At 41.8% G+C, this 18232-nt stretch overlaps 4 protein-coding genes; 1 reads left to right on the forward strand and 3 right to left on the reverse strand.

The window, feature by feature from the left end:
- Window positions 1-1223: 1223 nt before the first annotated feature.
- Window positions 1224-3736, forward strand: FFUJ_00749 (related to glutamate carboxypeptidase II; the record flags this gene model as incomplete). XM_023571596.1 has 4 exons in its annotated part: window positions 1224-1550; window positions 1604-2148; window positions 2195-3570; window positions 3621-3736. The coding sequence occupies 4 exons, from the start codon at window positions 1224-1226 to the stop codon at window positions 3734-3736; spliced, it is 2364 nt and encodes a 787-aa protein (XP_023424757.1).
- Window positions 3737-4209: 473 nt separating this feature from the next.
- On the reverse strand, window positions 4210-5763 carry FFUJ_00748 (uncharacterized protein; the record flags this gene model as incomplete). XM_023571607.1 has 3 exons in its annotated part: window positions 4210-4414; window positions 4967-5572; window positions 5630-5763. 3 exons carry the CDS (start codon window positions 5761-5763, stop codon window positions 4210-4212), a joined length of 945 nt encoding a protein of 314 aa, XP_023424758.1.
- Window positions 5764-6766: 1003 nt separating this feature from the next.
- On the reverse strand, window positions 6767-8263 carry FFUJ_00747 (uncharacterized protein; the record flags this gene model as incomplete). Its single annotated transcript, XM_023571618.1, has 1 exon — window positions 6767-8263. The coding sequence occupies one exon, from the start codon at window positions 8261-8263 to the stop codon at window positions 6767-6769; it is 1497 nt and encodes a 498-aa protein (XP_023424759.1).
- Window positions 8264-12802: 4539 nt separating this feature from the next.
- FFUJ_00746 (uncharacterized protein) lies at window positions 12803-14678 on the reverse strand (the record flags this gene model as incomplete). XM_023571629.1 has 2 exons in its annotated part: window positions 12803-13902; window positions 13955-14678. 2 exons carry the CDS (start codon window positions 14676-14678, stop codon window positions 12803-12805), a joined length of 1824 nt encoding a protein of 607 aa, XP_023424760.1.
- Window positions 14679-18232: the final 3554 nt, after the last annotated feature.

Raw genomic sequence — 18232 nt, forward strand, 5'->3', positions numbered from 1 at the left:
TCACAGGAGCACTTTGCAGTGCATATTCGCCCGGGGCTTTGCTACCATCTTGTTTTCCGAGGGACAGGGAAGATTCTTTCTGTGAGACACGGGTGAGATGTTATGACGCACAGGATAACTTGTGCCGGTAGTTATGGACAGACAGTCCGGCAATATGAGGTCGGCGCAGTGAAAAGTCTTACTCTGTAGGCGAGAATCATTTGACCTTGGCTGCTTGGCTAGCTTGGTAGCTTGGGTAAGGCAAACTCGGCTTGTCTGGGTTGCAACCATTATTACTTGATTACCTCGATCGGTCCGAGGCCAACCATCATCAATCTTTGTCGCTTGTCTTCTGCCGCCCCCCGAAAGCGGCGCCGGAAGCGCCCTAATAAAGTGCTTCAGTCATCCCGTCCTGCAAGCCTCCAGATATTCCCCGCTTCGTCTCCGCTCTATTGCCGTGCCGAGCACTTGGCTTTGCCTGCGGATCAATCTTTGAAGGATTTCTGTGAGCTTTGTTTACTTGTGACACAGAAACGAGGTTCATTCATTTGGTAGGCCAGTTCCATGTCCTTCTATTGTATATATTGTCGAGTTCCGTTTGAACTACTTAGAGTCCCAGAGGCAAAAAAGAGACAGCTACAGCTGTAAGATAAAGATACTTCGTAGATAATTTATAAATAAAACGACTCTAAATCTTAGGACCAACACGGTAAATGTCATCCAAAGTTTAGGGCTCGAGCACCTAAAGATATTCTAACATTATTATCCTAAATAGAGGAAATATCTATTCAGTGATTCTTCCTTCAACTCTGAATGGATGCTAAATACGGAGGACGCAGTACCATTTCATCATCTTCAGCCGAGGCTGGGGGTGGCGGCGCCACTGCATGATAGCATTGGCCAATCACCTTCCAGAGTCTGTTTCGTCATCAACATCGCCTATCACATCACATTACGGAGTACAACTTCCTGTTACAACTCGGGTTCCTTTCACGTAACAACCTCGACCAACATCATTATTCAGGTTCCCATCACATGAGTAAATAAATCCAAAAGGCCCCTGGAGCTGCCAAGACGCCTTCATCATGAGTCGGATGTGAGTTCAACACCTACAGGACCTTCACCATTATCTCCCTCCACTTTCCGGACATCGTTATCCAACCTGGACCAAATCCACCATCGAGGCTTGAGGCTTATACTAAACCACAATACTCAGTAATTCCTCCCATCAGGAGCAGGAGAAGATGCCAGACGAGAACACGCCTCTCATCCAAACCGTTCGGGTCGGCCCTCCCCGGAGGAGGTATCCTCACCAGACCTGGCGTCGATTCTTCACTCTGATTTGCTCCGTGATTCTCTTCGGCGGTTTTGGCTTATTCGTGTTACAAACCTTTTTCATTGGGCCTCGTCATCATCACGGCCACCCTGGCTCTTGGTTACCCGGCAAGAGCCGTCTAAGCTATGAGGAACTCGAGCGTATCCTCTTAGATACGCCGGACCCCAAGAAGGCTGAGGAATGGAGCCGTTACTATACATCCGGTCCCCATCTGGCCGGCGCCAACTACTCACAGGTAAGGACTCATAATAGCTTGCCAGCTTCAGTTATTGAGCTCATCTTCTCTAGGCCGAATGGACCAGGGATCGATGGGAAAATTTTGGTGTCAAGTCTGAGATCGTAGCTTATGACGCCTACCTCAACTACCCCGTCGATTCTAGCGTTTCCATTCTGAAGAAATCGAAGAACGGAAAAGACTGGGATACCACTTTCAAGGCCTCTCTCGAGGAAGATGTAATTGACCAAGATCCCACAACGTCCCTCGAAAACCGCGTGCCCATCTTTCACGGCTACTCGGCGAGTGGAAATGTCACTGCTTCCTTCGTCTACGTCAATTATGGAACTTACCAAGACTATCAAGATCTTGTTGATGCCAAAATTGATATCGAGGGCAAGATTGCTATTGCTCGGTATGGAGGAATCTTTCGAGGCCTCAAAGTCAAACGTGCACAAGAACTCGGTTTCGTTGGCATTCTGATCTACAGTGACCCTGGTGATGATGGAGAAAGGACCGAGGAGAAGGGGTACAAGCCTTACCCTGAAGGGCCTGCACGTAACCCCAGTTCTGTTCAGCGCGGAAGCGTAGAGTTTCTGAGCATTCGCCCTGGCGATCCGTATGTCCCCATAATCCTGAAAGAAAAGACTTGACTGACCTTCTAGATCTACCCCTGGATATCCTTCCAAGCCTGGTGTTCCCCGAGCACCAGTCGATGATGCAACCCCTTCTATCCCCTCCATTCCTATATCATACCGTGATGCCCTCCCGATCCTCAAAGCCCTGAATGGTCACGGTCCAAAATCCACCCACTTTAACAAGTACTGGAACAGGAATCTCGGCCTCAAGTACAAGGGCATCAAATACAATATCGGTCCCACTCCGGATGATGTTGTTATCAATCTTTACAACGAACAGAAATATGTCACTACCCCTCTCTGGGACGTTATCGGCGTCGTCAATGGTACTATTCCTAATGAAGTTATCGTTGTTGGAAACCACCGAGACGCCTGGATTGCTGGCGGGGCTGGCGATCCCAACAGTGGCTCTGCAGTCATCAACGAGGTCATTCGAGGAGTTGGAAAGGCCGTCGAGGCTGGCTGGAAGCCTCTCCGAACCATCGTCTTCGCGAGCTGGGATGGCGAGGAATACTCACTCATCGGCAGTACCGAATGGGTTGAGGAATATCTCCCATGGCTCACAGAAGCAAATGTCGCCTACGTCAATGTCGACGTTGGCGTCGGCGGTCCCGAATTTACTGCTTCTGCAGCTCCTCTCCTCAATCAGATCGTCCGCGACGTCACAAACGCTGTCCCTTCGCCCAATCAGACTATCCCTGGTCAGACAGTCAATGACCTCTGGTCGGGCAGGATCGCTACCATGGGCAGTGGCAGTGATTTCACCGCGTTTCAGGATCATGCTGGCATTCCCTGTATTGACTTTGGTTTCAAGGAGAGAGGTAACAGTGCTGTGTATCACTACCACAGCAACTATGACAGCTTCTACTGGATGAAGGAGTACGGTGACGTTGGATTTAAGTACCACAGGACTATGGCTCAGATCCTTGGTCTGACCATTGCCAAACTTGCTGGGACCGTGATTATTCCATTCAGTGCTACCGAGTACGCTGATGCATTGGGGGGCTATCTTGACCAGGTTGAGGCTAAGTTGGAGCCTACCAAGGACGCTCTTACTGAGGAGGATATTTTCAATATCCGTGGTGCTGTCTCATCAGGCAAGCCGATTGGCAACGAGGACGATTTCAAGACGAGTCTTAAGGATATTCGTGACCTCCTTGAACACTTCCACCTGAAGGCTAGCGAGCTCGACGCTGAAGCTGAAATCGCCAAACATCAGCTTGAGCAAGGTATTCCATGGTGGATCATTATTGAAAAGATTCGTCTCGGCCATACCATCGTCAGGGTCAACAGGAGATATAAGTTACTCGAAAGGAGCTTCCTCTACGAAGGAGGCTTGGACGGACGAGACTGGTTCAAGCATGTTGTTTTTGCGCCCGGGATCTGGACCGGTTATTCTGGAGGTGAGTCTATAAACGAACTGAACATTACTCAGATGCTGACGATTATATAGCTGTTTTCCCTGGTTGGGTCGAGAGCATCGACGCCAAGGACTACATCAACGGTCTCAAGTGGTCCGCCATTATTGGACGCTCCATTAACAGTGCCATTGATAGCCTCTCGGATTAGGCTGTTTTGGTTCTGGATCCGTTTTGAACTATGATCTATACAGCCATTTATGCTCAAATGTGAAAGCGATAAGCAAGTTTTCGTGCCATCTCATCAAGAGACTGTGACGAGTGTATCTGATGCTATAGGCCTTATACAAGGCCATCGAGCTCTTCACTTTTCTACAGAGACTGCTCTTATAACCATTTGATGTTAGGGGCATCTTTTGATATCCCTAGGCAATCCTTAGAGTATATGTAGGGTGTCTTTTAAAATATCTTAGGTTACCTTACTGTATATTTTGACATCTTTTGGTATCCTTATGGCATATATATGCATCCGCCTAGCTTGACCCCATAGTCTTCTTGTGCATGACGACGTCGAGATTAGGCCATACGGCCGAAAGAACCATCCACATGCCAAAATGAAGCTGCGGCTGTGAACCTCCAATGCCTTTCAGGATTTTGAATAATCTGTACGGGCTTGGCTTAGTCTCACTTGTTACCCGATCCTCTGTCTTCACAAACTGGATAAACTTTGTTTTTGGCATTATCGGGCATGTGCTTTTTGATTTCGTCGAAGTTTTGAGCAAGTTTGACGTCAGCCTTAGCAATGTCCTTGTCTTTGGTGCTGTTGATCTTTTCGAAATCCTTAACTCTAAGGAGATACTTGTTGCTAAGACGGCATGGTTTCTGTCCGCTATTGCAAAGTTAGTAAGGTTGACTGGGTAAGAGGTAAACAGCCTGGAGGCTAAGAGTGGAGAGGGGAATTTGAATATATCTGGATCTAGAGATATATCACATCGCCATACAACTTACAAGGCCTTAATGCTGACAGGCGGTCATCCTAGCGAGGTAAATGCCCCTCGTAGCTCAACACCCACGGTGTGCCTCTCCTCGAAGCTATCATTAGTACTAAAGGAGGGAATATTCTTCTGAAAGAGGAGGTTTTCTTCAACCAGGTTTCTTCAGTCTTCACATAGCATATGTTTCACAATTACCCCCCAGCGGGGCTTGCAGCCGGTCTGCCTTTGGCTTGGTAGAACTTAGCAAATTTATACATATACGGAATACCTGTTTACCGGCCGATATGTGCTATGTCTGTTTCCTGCCTTATCCCATTGGCAAACCGCGAAAACAAAATTAGAGAACATCAGAATCCTGCGAACTGTTCTGTGCGATGTCTGTTTTCTGCTTTGTGCCAATGGCGAACCCGAAAACATCAAAAGCCATGTGATACCCTCAAAACTACAACCAATAGTTGTCCTTCTTGGACAGCTCCTCTGTTATAGCATCAAATCCGGCCTGTTGTTTCTTTGCGAGTTCTACCATGGCGTTTTCTAGCCGGTTGAATCTGTCTTCGATTTGAGCGGCCAACCCATGGGTTGATAGTGCGACAGTGGCCAGGCTGGCGTGGTTGGCCTGGCCTGCTTCCAATTCCCAGCCCTTGACCTTGTCTTCTAAGGTCCTGATCTGTCGCTGGAGATTCTGTTCGTTACGGCGGGACTTCTCGAGTTGGGACACGGTGTCTTTGAGTTCAGCCTCAGTGTCCTCCTGTTTTGAAGCGGCATCCTTGAGGGCAATCAAGTTGTTTTCATATTTGAGCTTGATGTCCTGAAGCTTGGCCTTAGTGTCCTTGTACTTGGCCCTGTTGCTGGATATCTCATCCTCCTGCAACAGAAACTCATCCTTGAGCTTTTGGATAGTTCGAGACTTCTCCAAGTTGTCGTCTTCAAGCTCTTTGTTTTCAGATGATACTATCTTCATGGCAGCAATGTTCATTTGGACAGTGGCCTGCAACTCGTTGTTCTCCTTGGCCAATGCCTGGATATCCTTGGTTTCAGCTCGCGACATGCATCTCAACTGCAATCGTTCGCGTTCGTGCTGTGACTCGATGAGGAGTGCCTTCACTTACTTGGATTCAAGTGTTTTGATGTCAGGCTTACTCTCACCATCGGACACGACGGTGATAGCTTTGCCGTCCTTTTTCTGTTTTTTAGGTGCGGGCTTCTGGTCGGCTTCCTCAAGAAGGTCTGCCTTTCGTGTCATGATTTCCGTTGACTATTGCGAGGTTAGTAAGGTAAAATGAGTAAGAAGTAAATAGGTCAATATAGAGTGGAGAGGGAAGTTTGAAGATCTCAGGGGAAACTCCAGGTAAGGAATTTAGAGATGCATCTCATTGCCACAAAACTTGATAAAAGAACTAAAAAGATAGAGCGCTATATAGCTAATACTTACTAGAGTAGGTATATGCAGTTAAATAGCTTCTGCGAGGCGTTGTTATTGCGTAAATTGAGGCTAAATAGCTTTGGGTTAGTGGTGATGATGATGAGGGAAGAAAGTGGCTCACGATCTGAAATTTCTGGAGTTTTATATCAGGTTTCTAGGAGTATGCGGCTTGCCTCTGTAAAATTTGTTAACTATCTAGTAGCTAGTAATGGATATCTTCTATATAAAAAAACAAGCTTGTATTAATTGTAGTAAGTAATTTAAATCATTCCGGAGGGATAATAGGACAGTATAGAATAATAAAAGTATAGAATCTTTCTTGATATTGCTACCAAATTGTAGTTTATACAAATCTTTCATCATGATGCGACCTTTTCATTCTTTGCCACCATGATGTATTGATGTCCCATCCTGCACAAAGAGAATCCCAGCCATTGGTATAATGATAATTTGGTACTTTTCCCACACGTTCGAAAAAGAGGCCTCGCAGCGCCTATATCACTGCTCGACGTTATATGATATTCCCTTGCCCTGCCCGTGATGATGCTTCCGTTATCAACGCCCATGTAATGCCCACTGCCGCGCTGTAAAAAAAGGGGAATCATATTGTAGAAGACCAAGCAAGCCCATAAGATAATCTTGAGATTAAAAAAGAAATAAGAAACCTCCCGTGGTTAGTTTTGATGTAAATGCTTGTAATGTGTGAAGAATGGATAGTCATGACCGTCATGACATATAATATCAGCATTGCGGTCATCTGAGCCGCATACCTGATCAGCTAAATGAACAATACGTGGGCGACCTTCGAGGGTCACTTCCACGCTTAGTAAACGTATGGTGAGATTCCTCTCCGGACATCGGGGGCTCTGTACCCCTCTCGCCCATGTCGGTCCCAATCATGAAGATTGGGATGCGGTTGTGGATGAAGTTCGGTTGGGTAGTGAGCATCCCGCTCTCCATCCTCCCATCTCTCACTGCGCCATGGTACCCTGTGGTGCTCGTCTGCACTTCGACTGCGCACCTGGTGTTGATCATGCACACAGGAGGGATGCTCGCGGAAATGTTCCAGATCAGCGTCCATCTCACTCAGTCGTAGGTAGCTGTGCCCAACCCAGCGGTCGATCGTATCTGCAATCTGGCGGAAACCCTCGGTATGACCACCCTCGTGGCGGGCTTTGAGACCACATACCACAAAGAGATAGCTGTGGATCATCTCATGTAAGAATGTCGAGATGAGAAGCCGCCGGTTGTACTTTGTATCCTGGAGGATAGGCGATGAAAGTACAATAAGTGTCTCGTAGCCTCCATCACGGGAACGTCGTACGGCTGTGGTGCCAACAATGTGCGCCTGATACTGCGCGCTTGCAGGGTGACTCCAGTCCCATGCGACACGACCAGCAAGACGGTTGCAGAAGAAGAGTTCGTTTGCGGCGGAGAAGATGCTGCGCAATGCGTCGTTGTCCAAGGGGAATTCTGCTGCGCGAGACTTTGGGTTGATGAGCGCTCTTAGAATACGGCCGTGGCGTGAGTCGGTGGTGCGATGCCTTCGACGACTGGAACCAAAGTTGGCAACGTGATCACGGACTAGACGAGCGGCGGCGAGGTCACTCAACAATCCTGGGTCGTTTTCATCAGCGGCAGGCGATAGACTGGCGAGTGATGGCTGAGTGGTATCGGAGGAGATAGAGAGACCCGATGCTGTGCGTTCCATAGCGCATGCATCGGCGACGGGAGCGGGTGCCGGAGCGAGTGCCGGAGCTGGACCGGAAGGGCCGAATACAGGTCCCGGCCGGGATTCGGGAGCTGGACCGAAGGCGGCATCAATAGAGGGGAAATCGGGCCCTTCTGGAGTTGGTGAACGTTCGCGAATGACGAGAAATGAGAGGTTCTTGACGGGAGCTGAGTCAGGTCGATGAATCAATGGAGGGTAGTTCTCAATGGCTTCGTTGTATAAGAATTCGTCCTCATGATCAAGGGGGTAATTGTGCGGATATGCTTTGTTGATAATGTGAATTCCAGAATGGAATGCCGGTAGTGGTTGTGGGTAATAAGGCGATGCATGATCTGACGAAGCATAGCCACTTGGTGCGGCTGCAGCTACAGCTACAGAGACGGGTGCATTGTCGTAGGCGTCGTAGGGAAGCTCATCGGCGAACCTGGTTCTTTTGGGATCAAAAGTGAAGCCATCGCCGCCTTCGGAGACGCTCACTCGCCTTTTACCACCCACATAGTAGGGACCCCGGCCAGTAGCAGCAGCGATAGCGGCAACAGTAGCGGTAACACCAAGCGGACGACCCCCGTCAACCACCCAAAAGGCCATGGGACATGCTCATCGACCTGAGCCGGGGGGTGGGTGGTTTTTGTTGGGAATTGATAAGCGTAGAGAGAGAGGATCACATAGGGGGTTGCAGTATGTGATTCTCCGAGAAGCTTGGACAATTTGGAGATGATTTTTGCTGGTGAAAGAAGAGAGTTTTTGAGTTGAGGGATCGATGTCGGTGAGTCCGATGGACGGTCTTGGGGTGGCGGATTTGATGAGACGAGATGGAGACGACGCGTGAGCAGTCCAGTTGCAGTGCCAGTTGAGTTGAGTTGAGTTAAGTTGCAGCGCTGTCACAGTCGCAATAGCACCCCGAGGAGCCCAGTTAATGAGGAGACGGACAGACTGGGGGCGGTCGGGTAGGAATTGGATCCGAAGAATGGAGAAGAGACAAGAAAGAGAGAAAAGATAAAACAAACCAGAAACAGAAGAGACGATAATAATGATAATGATAATAATAATAATAATAATAATAAAGTCTATGTTGAGAAATGCATTCAAGGATCGAGAAATTCGATGGTCTCAGACCTAGAGCTTGACCGTAAGTTCTCTTTGGTAACCTCCCGGTCTGATACAAGACAGTTACAGTTACAGCAGAGTACGGATACAGCACAACACAACACAACACAGCACAGCAACCTCAGCTCAGCTGCTGCAATCGCGGGACGAGCCAGGACCAAATATGATGATGGAATGGACCCCATCCACTAACTTATCTCGTTTTCAGGGCGATCGATTAGTTGGTTTTAGTCCCGTCGCTGTTAAACGTCGGTCGCCAACTGACAGGGCCTAGCAGTACAGGGGGGGCCACACACCCCTGCCGGCCTCCTCACAGCCCAGAGTCAGTGTCTTTTGCGCTGGGGAATCCTTGTCTCTGGTGGTTTGTGAGGCGCTGAAGGACATTCAAATTGGTTCGAGATCGGATGTGGTGGGAGGCGGCATGGATGACAATGACACGACAACTGTGAGATGGACCGTTCAGTGGATTTAAGAGGCGCCTCACTTGAACTACTGGATGATTACAGAATACCACTTGAGCCTCTATGAGATTTATTGACATTACCAAGTTGATTACAGCCATCAATTACTTGCGGTTAGACTGAGAAACCCTGCCTTGCGACTTGAGATTGCTTCCATCCTCCGTTCCGTCGCCAACCCTCAACTGGCATGGCGTCTTCTACACCTTGGCTGCGTCTGTGTTTTATTTCTATTTCTATATAGCGGTGTAATTGTACACATTCGCCGATATTTCTTGTTTTCTCTACACTACAGTCACTGTGTCACGATAGTTTCTCGCACCAAGTACAGCAGCCCCTTTCCCATCAGTCGGACGAGATGCGCCCGTTTTTTCTATAAAAAGGAAAACCCGGCCGAAACAGTCGGACTGACTCTGATCTTCAGGGATTTACCCATTGAGTTTCCGAATCCAGGACAGCACCACATCAGCCACTGTCGATTACTCGAGGCCTCTTCTCCAATGATCGCTGGCTCTTGGCATGATAGACAACGGCACATGAGCTTAAGAATCAAGACCAAGACCTGGCTGGAGCTTCATCGTCTAGCTTGGGAGCAGGCTTCCTCAGCAAGGCGAGCTAAAACGCCAGGCACTCACTGACTGACTGACTGACTGTCAAGCTGACAACGCACCACGGTTATCTCCACTACCAAGTCCACTTCCCGTCAAGGGTTGACAAGCACCGCGTGTCCGAGGCCGGGATACCCTTTTGGATCTGGCTGCAATCATGCGCGTATGAGCAATTGGCTATAGCAGAGATCCATCTGTGCTTCACAGGGCTTACTGCCTACCCCTATTGGCGATTCCCACTGAGGCTCATACGTGGTTTCTTTAATGTCGAGAGCCCAATACAGCATTGAGGCCTTCTAACTTATCCCGATAAGCAACAGAATCTGCCGTCTTGACCTGTCCGTAAGCGCTCACTCTGCCGAGACCCTCATTGGCCAGGGGGTGCAGACCCCTGCCCGCGATTGGTTGCCCTGGTTTTCTTGAACTTCACGTCAATCGATGCTTTTCCGTTCCCTGGCATTTCTAGAAGTCTATAGAGGTCCCTGCTAAAAGTTTTATCTCGACCCCTAGCCACGCTAAACCGGGCTAAAAACAGCTAGTACTATTAAAAGTAGGATAGTATTTCTAAAAAGGTTAATTTTATACTAAATAATTCCTGCCTTTCTTATATTTATTTCTTCCTTTTAGCTTAATAATTTTTTCTATATAATAAGGTATCTATTTAATTTAAGCTTAAATTAACTTTTATAGTATTATTAATTATATTACTTTCTATCTATAAATAGCTTTACTTTTACTTTAAGAAGTGCCTTTTTTTATAGTTTCCCTCTTTAAATAAGGCCAGGCTACTTTAATTGTATTTAAATTTAGGCTATTTCTATATTAAAGAAGTTATTATATATTAATAAGATTAAAAACCTTTTACTATATATAATATAAATATATTAATACTTTATTTTCCTAAATAATTATATTAAATCTCTCTTTTTAATATTTCTATATAAAAGGAAGTAATTTTAAAATTAAAATCTTTTATTAATATTACTATTAATTAATATCTCTCTTTTCTTTCTTTTTTATAAGTTTTTTAGTCTTTTTATTTTACTTTTAAGCTAGTTTTTTATTTAGTAGATTTTTTAAATTTACTCTTTTTATTACTATTAAAAGCTTCTATTCTTCTTTCTTTTTTAGCTTAAGCTTATAGTTAAGCTTCTTAAGGATAAGTATAGAATTTACCTTTTCCTTTTTAATCTTTAAAACCTAGTAGTAATAAGGTCTCTTTTTATTATAGGAAAAATACCTCTAGAATATAAACTCTATTATGCCTTTTTATTACTTATAAATATAGCTATATAAAAACCGCTTATTTAATCTCTACTATATATAATAACCTTTTAATTAATATAAGAGAATTATAGCAGTTTTATTTAACTAAATCACTAACTTCTAGTCCTTTAAGGTTTAGTCTTAATAGGTAAAATATTAAGTAAGTCTTTTAGCTTTTATTAACTTTATTAAGCCTGGCTTTCTTATTAGCTTTATCTTTTAAAATCCTAAAGAGATTAATATTTAATAAATAGCTAATATAGAGATTATTATTTTTACTTTATTAAGCTTATTAATAATATTAATATAGGTTTTTTCTTATTTAAAATAATTATATTATATTTTATTAATAATAAGCTTTTTATTTTCTTTTATTACCTTTATTAGCTACCTTAATTATAGCTTATCTTAAAGATATTTATCTTTTAAAATTAATAATTTAATATTAAAGTTAAATTTAAAGTTAATTATATAAGTATATATTTAGTTAATTATATAAATTAAAAGTCCTATAATTTTTAATACTTTAGAAAAAATCTTATTACAATAAGATACCTTAAGGAAAATAATAAAAGCTTAAGTTATAATATCTATATTTAGGGCTATAATTTAAAGACCTATTAAATTATTAAAAACTTTAGAAAATTAGTTAATAGCTTATAGAAAGGTTATAGAAGGTTTATAGATTAGGAAGTCTTATACTGCTATTTTTACTTTTTCTGACTTTACTAGGGTCTCTTGTTATATAAGCTGGAGGTTGAGATAAAACTTTTAGCAGGGACCTCCGTATTTGTTCCATGTTTTGCAAATAGAAGAACCGGTAATTAATGAGACATCAGGGTTCTGTTCAAAGCACGGGCTCTCTGCAATCAAGCCGCTGTCGTCAACTTGAGATCTGTGAGTGCGAGTGACAGCTTGGTATGACATGCCATGACATGCCATGCAAAGCTAGCTTGGCCCTTTGATATTGACTGCCAGGGATATCGTGGACTTCATCTACGGTCTACGGAGTACACCGTAGAATTGCCGTGCTTCTGGTATCGTATCGTCTCATCTGTCTCTTAGCCTTAGCTTAACTCTCGAGACTTGGATTGTGCTCTAAGCACGGTGCTCTTTCACTCCACTTCTTCTGGTACCACCGTATAAGATCGATCTCGTAAATACAGATTCAGGGCCGTCCGCTCATCAAGGTCGATCAAGACAATCTCAGTCCATCATCATCAGCTTCGCCTAATTCTGACCACAACTACAGCACTAATGTCTTGCTTGCATAAATCAGCCCTCATCATCTTGCACCCGGATGCAAGTATCCTTTTCCTGTGTAGTATGCCGATGTTCCTAGCTTTATGCTTGTTAGTTTTGCTCATCATTCATTCCTAGTGCCCGCTCAACTACCATATCCACCAATTCTTCGCCACGCGCCTCATTATCCAGTGTTGACTAACGTTTCGACCCCAAAAGACCCTTTCTCCACCGACGATCACTGTGTCTCGTGATGGAGATATTGTGCGGCACTCATAGTCAAAAGATTGAGTTATTTTTCTATGTGCCGGGATTGCTTATTTCTTTTGTTAGAGCCTCCTTTTCATCCTAAGTTCGTAGCTCGACAGATCCTCTCCATATTTCGCAATGTCGCCGAAAGCCTTCCCCATTATCGCACTCTCAGATCCAATCGCCCTCTTTTTTCATTATAACCCAAGTCCTTGAACAAACCTAGCATCATCGGCCTGCTTCTCCAGTGCTTCCCGCATCCTTTGAGAATACTGCTGGCGCTGATGCTCTTCTACCGCGACCTCCTTGTTCTTTTCCCGGAAATCGTCGGGTGTGAACAAGGTATCTCCTGTGAAACTAACCATACCAAGCTTATCTCCCGTCCAGAAGATGACATTGTCTTCGTTTGGTCGGTCACGATCTTGCCTTGTCTTGGTGGATAAGATCTTCCTTGCGAGATCGTCGGACCCTGGCATGGAAGCGAAGAGTGATGCTTGAGTGGGCACGTCACTGTGACCAACCTTGATCCGACGGCACTCCGTATATCCATCCCTTTCAAACCACTTAATCTGCCCGGCCCCATCTGAGAATGCAACCTTTGTTCCGTGGTTGATCACCGACAGGATGATGGACGAAGCTGCAGTATACCGATTCTTCATAGTTGAGTTCTGCTGCATGGGCCCGTCACTTGATAGGTCGACAGCGTCCAGACCATATACCTCGAGCGAGCCTTTGGTCTTGTACTCTCCGCCTGCGATTAGAGTTCTCCCGCTACCCGCTGTCTTGCACTCATGAACCCTCTCAGCTGTGAGTTCTCCGCGACGTCGTACTTCATGGTCCAGCGTGGAGAATGGATAAGGCAGTGCTGCCAGACTGGACAGCCTTGAGCCTGAGTAAATGGACCCCATGATCTTTGGGAAGTGGCGCCTATCGTAATGAAGAATATTGGAGAATCTCCCCGCCACGTAAATGTCGTCCGACACTGCACTGTCGCCGGCTGGTCTTGGTAGGTGTAGAATGCTCGTTGGCGTTGGCTGAGACAGTGAGGCGTACGGTGGTAATGGATTCGGATCAAATATTCCCTTGAAAGGATTGTCCTCCTCCCCCGGGATATCTAACCTCTCCACGACATCTCCATGGAATTGTGATGGCGCCCTGAAGTCTTGAAGATGGATACCCAATGAAGTGCCAACAGTCATTGGGATACCATCCTGGATCTGCGACAAGGTCGTGATTGACCACTCGAAAGAGTGCCGGTTTACAACTTCAAGGCGGCTGAGATCGACTTCGATGAGATCTACAATTGCGGTTATTAGTGAGGGGCAGTTGATTATCGTTTCGGCACTTACGACTCTGCACAGCAAAGACAGCCCTGTTGTTGCTGTTATTAACACTGACGCATTCAGTGACACCTGTGTCGATCTTTTTGGACCGCCTCGTGTTTTGATCTCCACGGCCGTCGAAGAATAGGATGTCAGGTTTACTGGTCGCGATAATGCCCCCTCGCTTGCCCCTCGTGCCATTAACGTCCCAAAGACATACAGACCCGTCGTCGAGTGGTGAGACAGCCATCAAACTGCCGATGCCATCATCGCCATTGTTAGGGCTGAATAGGGACATACCTCTGACCTCGATGAAATGCTCCATAGTGCCTTGTTTCAAGCGTGGCGTCTCAAGCCAGTTGATAGCAGGCGGTCCCTGACGCTGGATGTATTCGTTATACCACGAGACATGCTCGTCAGGAAACGCCGGATCCCAGTTTGCCATATCTTGAAGGAATTGGTAATGGCGTTTGTCAAATCGACATGAATCATCTTGGTCCAGTAGAGAACCATTTTCGTCTTCAGCTTCTGTGGCATTGCTTAAAGATGGCTCGGGTAGAGATGCAAAGACCTTTCTCCGATTTCGAAGAAAGGCATACCATGATGAGCGCTCAAAGCAGTGGTGTTTCCACAATTCATCATCAAGAACAACTTCTCTAAAATTTCGTGAAACAAGCTGAAGTTTGGGCAATTGATGAGGCTCAAGGTCTGATGAAGCAAAAATACACGTGGTCAGTAAAGCAATTGGCATTGATTATGGAACGGTATGATTTAGGCGATGGCGGGGTACTGAGGGGATAAGAATTAAGGCGAGGTAAGGTAAGCTGGGCGCAACTCACAGCACAAGATCTGAAGGAGGATCTCATGGGGGAGCTCGTCCCAGTGACTCGAAGTTTGTGCGCACAATGTCATTGTCCTTGTCATTGATTGATTGCCCTAGTATGACCCTCGAGAAACTCAATGAGCTAAACGTTAGAGTTGTTGTTAAAGTAGAGTTGAACAGAGCTAGAGAGCTGCTTCGGTTGGTCCGTTGGTTGGTAAAGTTAGTCGTGGATCGATTCGACTCGATCGCCACGCTGATTTGCGATTCCTAAACCAAAGTGTGGAGTGGCCAAACGGGAAGAGACTTGGCAAAGCTTGTACTGTATTTTTCGAGATACATAGATGCTTTCAGTGGGGGGGAGTGCAATAAGTCGTCTTGTTAGTGCTGCGATGCAAGCGTGACAGCGACATTAACAATGACAGGTACAGGTACAGGTTGGGTTGGGTTGGGTCAAGATCGGGTTGAATCTGATGGGAAAGGGAGCGAGCGAGCGAGCGGGTCGAAGGGGTTGGAACTTGGAAGGATTGACAATGGATGGACATTGTGACATTGACTTGACAATGATTGACTGGGATTGTCGCGATAAGCGATCGGACGAACCGGCAGTTAGAAAAAGGCGCCCTTACGCCTATTCTGACGCCCAATGTCTTAACTACCTTAGGCCATGATCGGCAAGCCTGGTGAAAACCGCCAGGCAGTTAATTTCTGCCGGGAAAGTGGCATAAAGAGGGTCAGCTAACTAACCTTTCTATCTTAAGGCCTATTTTCTTACTATAATCTTAATATAATAATAAATAATTAACTTAATAGCCTTTATATAAGCTAGTAATATATTAAGCTAATAAAGGGGCCTATAATTTACTAAATAAAGGCAAGATATTAAGTAATATCTCTATTTTTTAGTATTTTTTACTATATTAAATATTAAATATAAAAGTATATAAATTAATATAATAGTAAGACTATAATAGCTTTATTAATTAACTAAAAATACTATATATAAGAGATATTTTTTATAATTAGGCCTTTATAATAACTTTATATATAGAATTATTATTAATAACTTTAATAATTAATAGCTGCAGTAATTAGCTATTATTATAACCTTTTTAAATTACCTTAACTATTAATATTACTATTAGCCTTACTATAAGAATAATTTACTTACCTAATAGCCTTATATTAATATCCTTATTAACTTTTAAGCTTATACCTTATAGCTATTAGCTGCCTTAAATATAATATTTAATAACCTATTTTATATAAATAAAGGTAACTTTTATTAACTTTTTTAATAATTAAAAAATAACATTTAGGCAGATAATAGCTAGTATTAGTTACTTAAGCTAAAGCTAATAATCTTTTTATAGATAATAGCCTACAGTAAGCCTTAAAGGAATATAGCCTATTAGTTTAAAGTTAGTTAAAATACTATATTAAATATATTCTCTTATCTAATTAACTTTATATATTATTTATATATAAAATTTATTTATATACTAAATTATAAATATATTAGTCTATAGATTAAGCTAAATACTAAATTTTATTAGTTTAATGGTATAATTAAGGCAATAAATAGTATATATATATCTATATTTATCTCTCTTACTTATTAATAGAGATTTTAGTTAAGAAAGTTAATAATTTCCTAAAATATCTTTACTGTAATTAACTTTAAGAGACGATTTCTATATATACTTATAGGCATTAAGGGATTTATTAATAATATAATACTAATAGGATATACTTATAATAGTAGCTTTAAAGTCCTATTAAAAAGATTCTTCTTTATTAATACTAACTTTAGGTTAAGAAAAGGAATTTTAATTCCCTTTATATAAATCTAATATTATCTTTAAGATTAAGGCAATACTGTAAAAAGGCCTATAAATAAAATAGAATTATATAACCTTTATTATATTTAGCTTTAAATAATTATAAAGCAGGCTTTTAATTAATATAAAAGAAAGTAAAAGATAATAAAAAATAGTATACCTAAATATTCCTTTAGTAATTAAATTAAAATAATATATACTATAATTAATTTATATAACTTTCTTGCTTTTAAAAGGAAGGAGCTAGAGCTTAGATATAAGAAAGAAGGTCTTTCTTTATAGGAAATCTATATTCTTTAGAGAGTTTATCACTATATAGATATAGTTATAATAGAAAGATCTAAAATAAATATAAGAAATCTAATTATAAATTAGCTTTAGTCTACTTATTAGGTATATTTAAAGCTTTAAAATAACTCTAAAAGTAAGGAAATTAATAAAGAAGAAAGCATTATAAAGGAGGTTAAAGATAGTAATAAAATTAAGGTTATTGCTAAAGAGGCTAATTAAAAAGAAGCTATTTTAAGCTTATAAGAGCTAGATTAAGATTATATTATTTTTTAAGACTAGCTCTATTTTAGTATTAAAATTGCCTTATATTAAAAATTTTAAATTAATTAAAGTATTTAAAAATATTATCTATATATAATCTAAGCCTATTTTAGTTAGAAAATTAACCCTATAATTAAGGCTAAAAGCTATAGCTTAATTTAATATCTCTAAAGCCTTATAGCTTTATAGAAGCTTTAACTTTTTAATCCCTTATAATACTATAAAAGGTATACTTATTTCTTTATTAATACTATATATTCTATATTAATAAGTCTATAAGAGCTTTCTTTATTTCCTTATTATTAAAGGAATTCTAAATTAAGGCATTATTTATATCTAACTGCAGCTATTTTATTACCTTTATTATAAAATTAATACCCTAATTTTCTATAAAGAGCTTAATATAATCCCTAATTACACTCTATAAGTCCTCTGCCTTAACTGGCTATAAAGATATTATATAATTATAAGTAAATAACTAACTTTTTATAAATAGCTCCTTTAAATTATTAATATTATTATTACTTTTTCTTACTATCTTTTTCTTCTTACTCTAAAGAAAAGGAATTATATTATTTAATAGTATTAGCATTATAGCTATCCTTTTCCTTCTATTTATTATAAAAGTTTATAATAGCTCTAATAAAGAAATAGAAAGTGGCTTATTAACTTTATTATTATTAACTTACTAATTTACTTATATAGCTAGCTTTTTAATTAAAATTTCTTTAGGAAGGTTATTGCTATTTAGTTTGCTATTTACTTTAGCTAGATAATAATTTTAAACTGCCTTTTATTTTAAGCTATTAGAGGAGACTGCCCTCTTTATTATAGGCAGTAGTATTCTTTAGTAATAAATAAAGGCATTATTATTACTAGCTTTTATAATAAACCTTTTTACCAGTTAGTTATTAAAGAAGATCTTATATTATATATTAACTATTATATATTTATTAATATTAAGACTATCCTTTATTATCCTTACTGCTATCTATAAATAAAGCTACTATAAGTCTACCTCTTATTATTAATTAATAAATACCTTTCCTTTATTTTTATTCTTTATACTTCTTATTATATTAACTATCTCTT

This window comes from Fusarium fujikuroi, chromosome FFUJ_chr01 (assembly GCF_900079805.1).
Source record: "Fusarium fujikuroi IMI 58289 draft genome, chromosome FFUJ_chr01".
NCBI lineage: Eukaryota > Fungi > Ascomycota > Sordariomycetes > Hypocreales > Nectriaceae > Fusarium > Fusarium fujikuroi.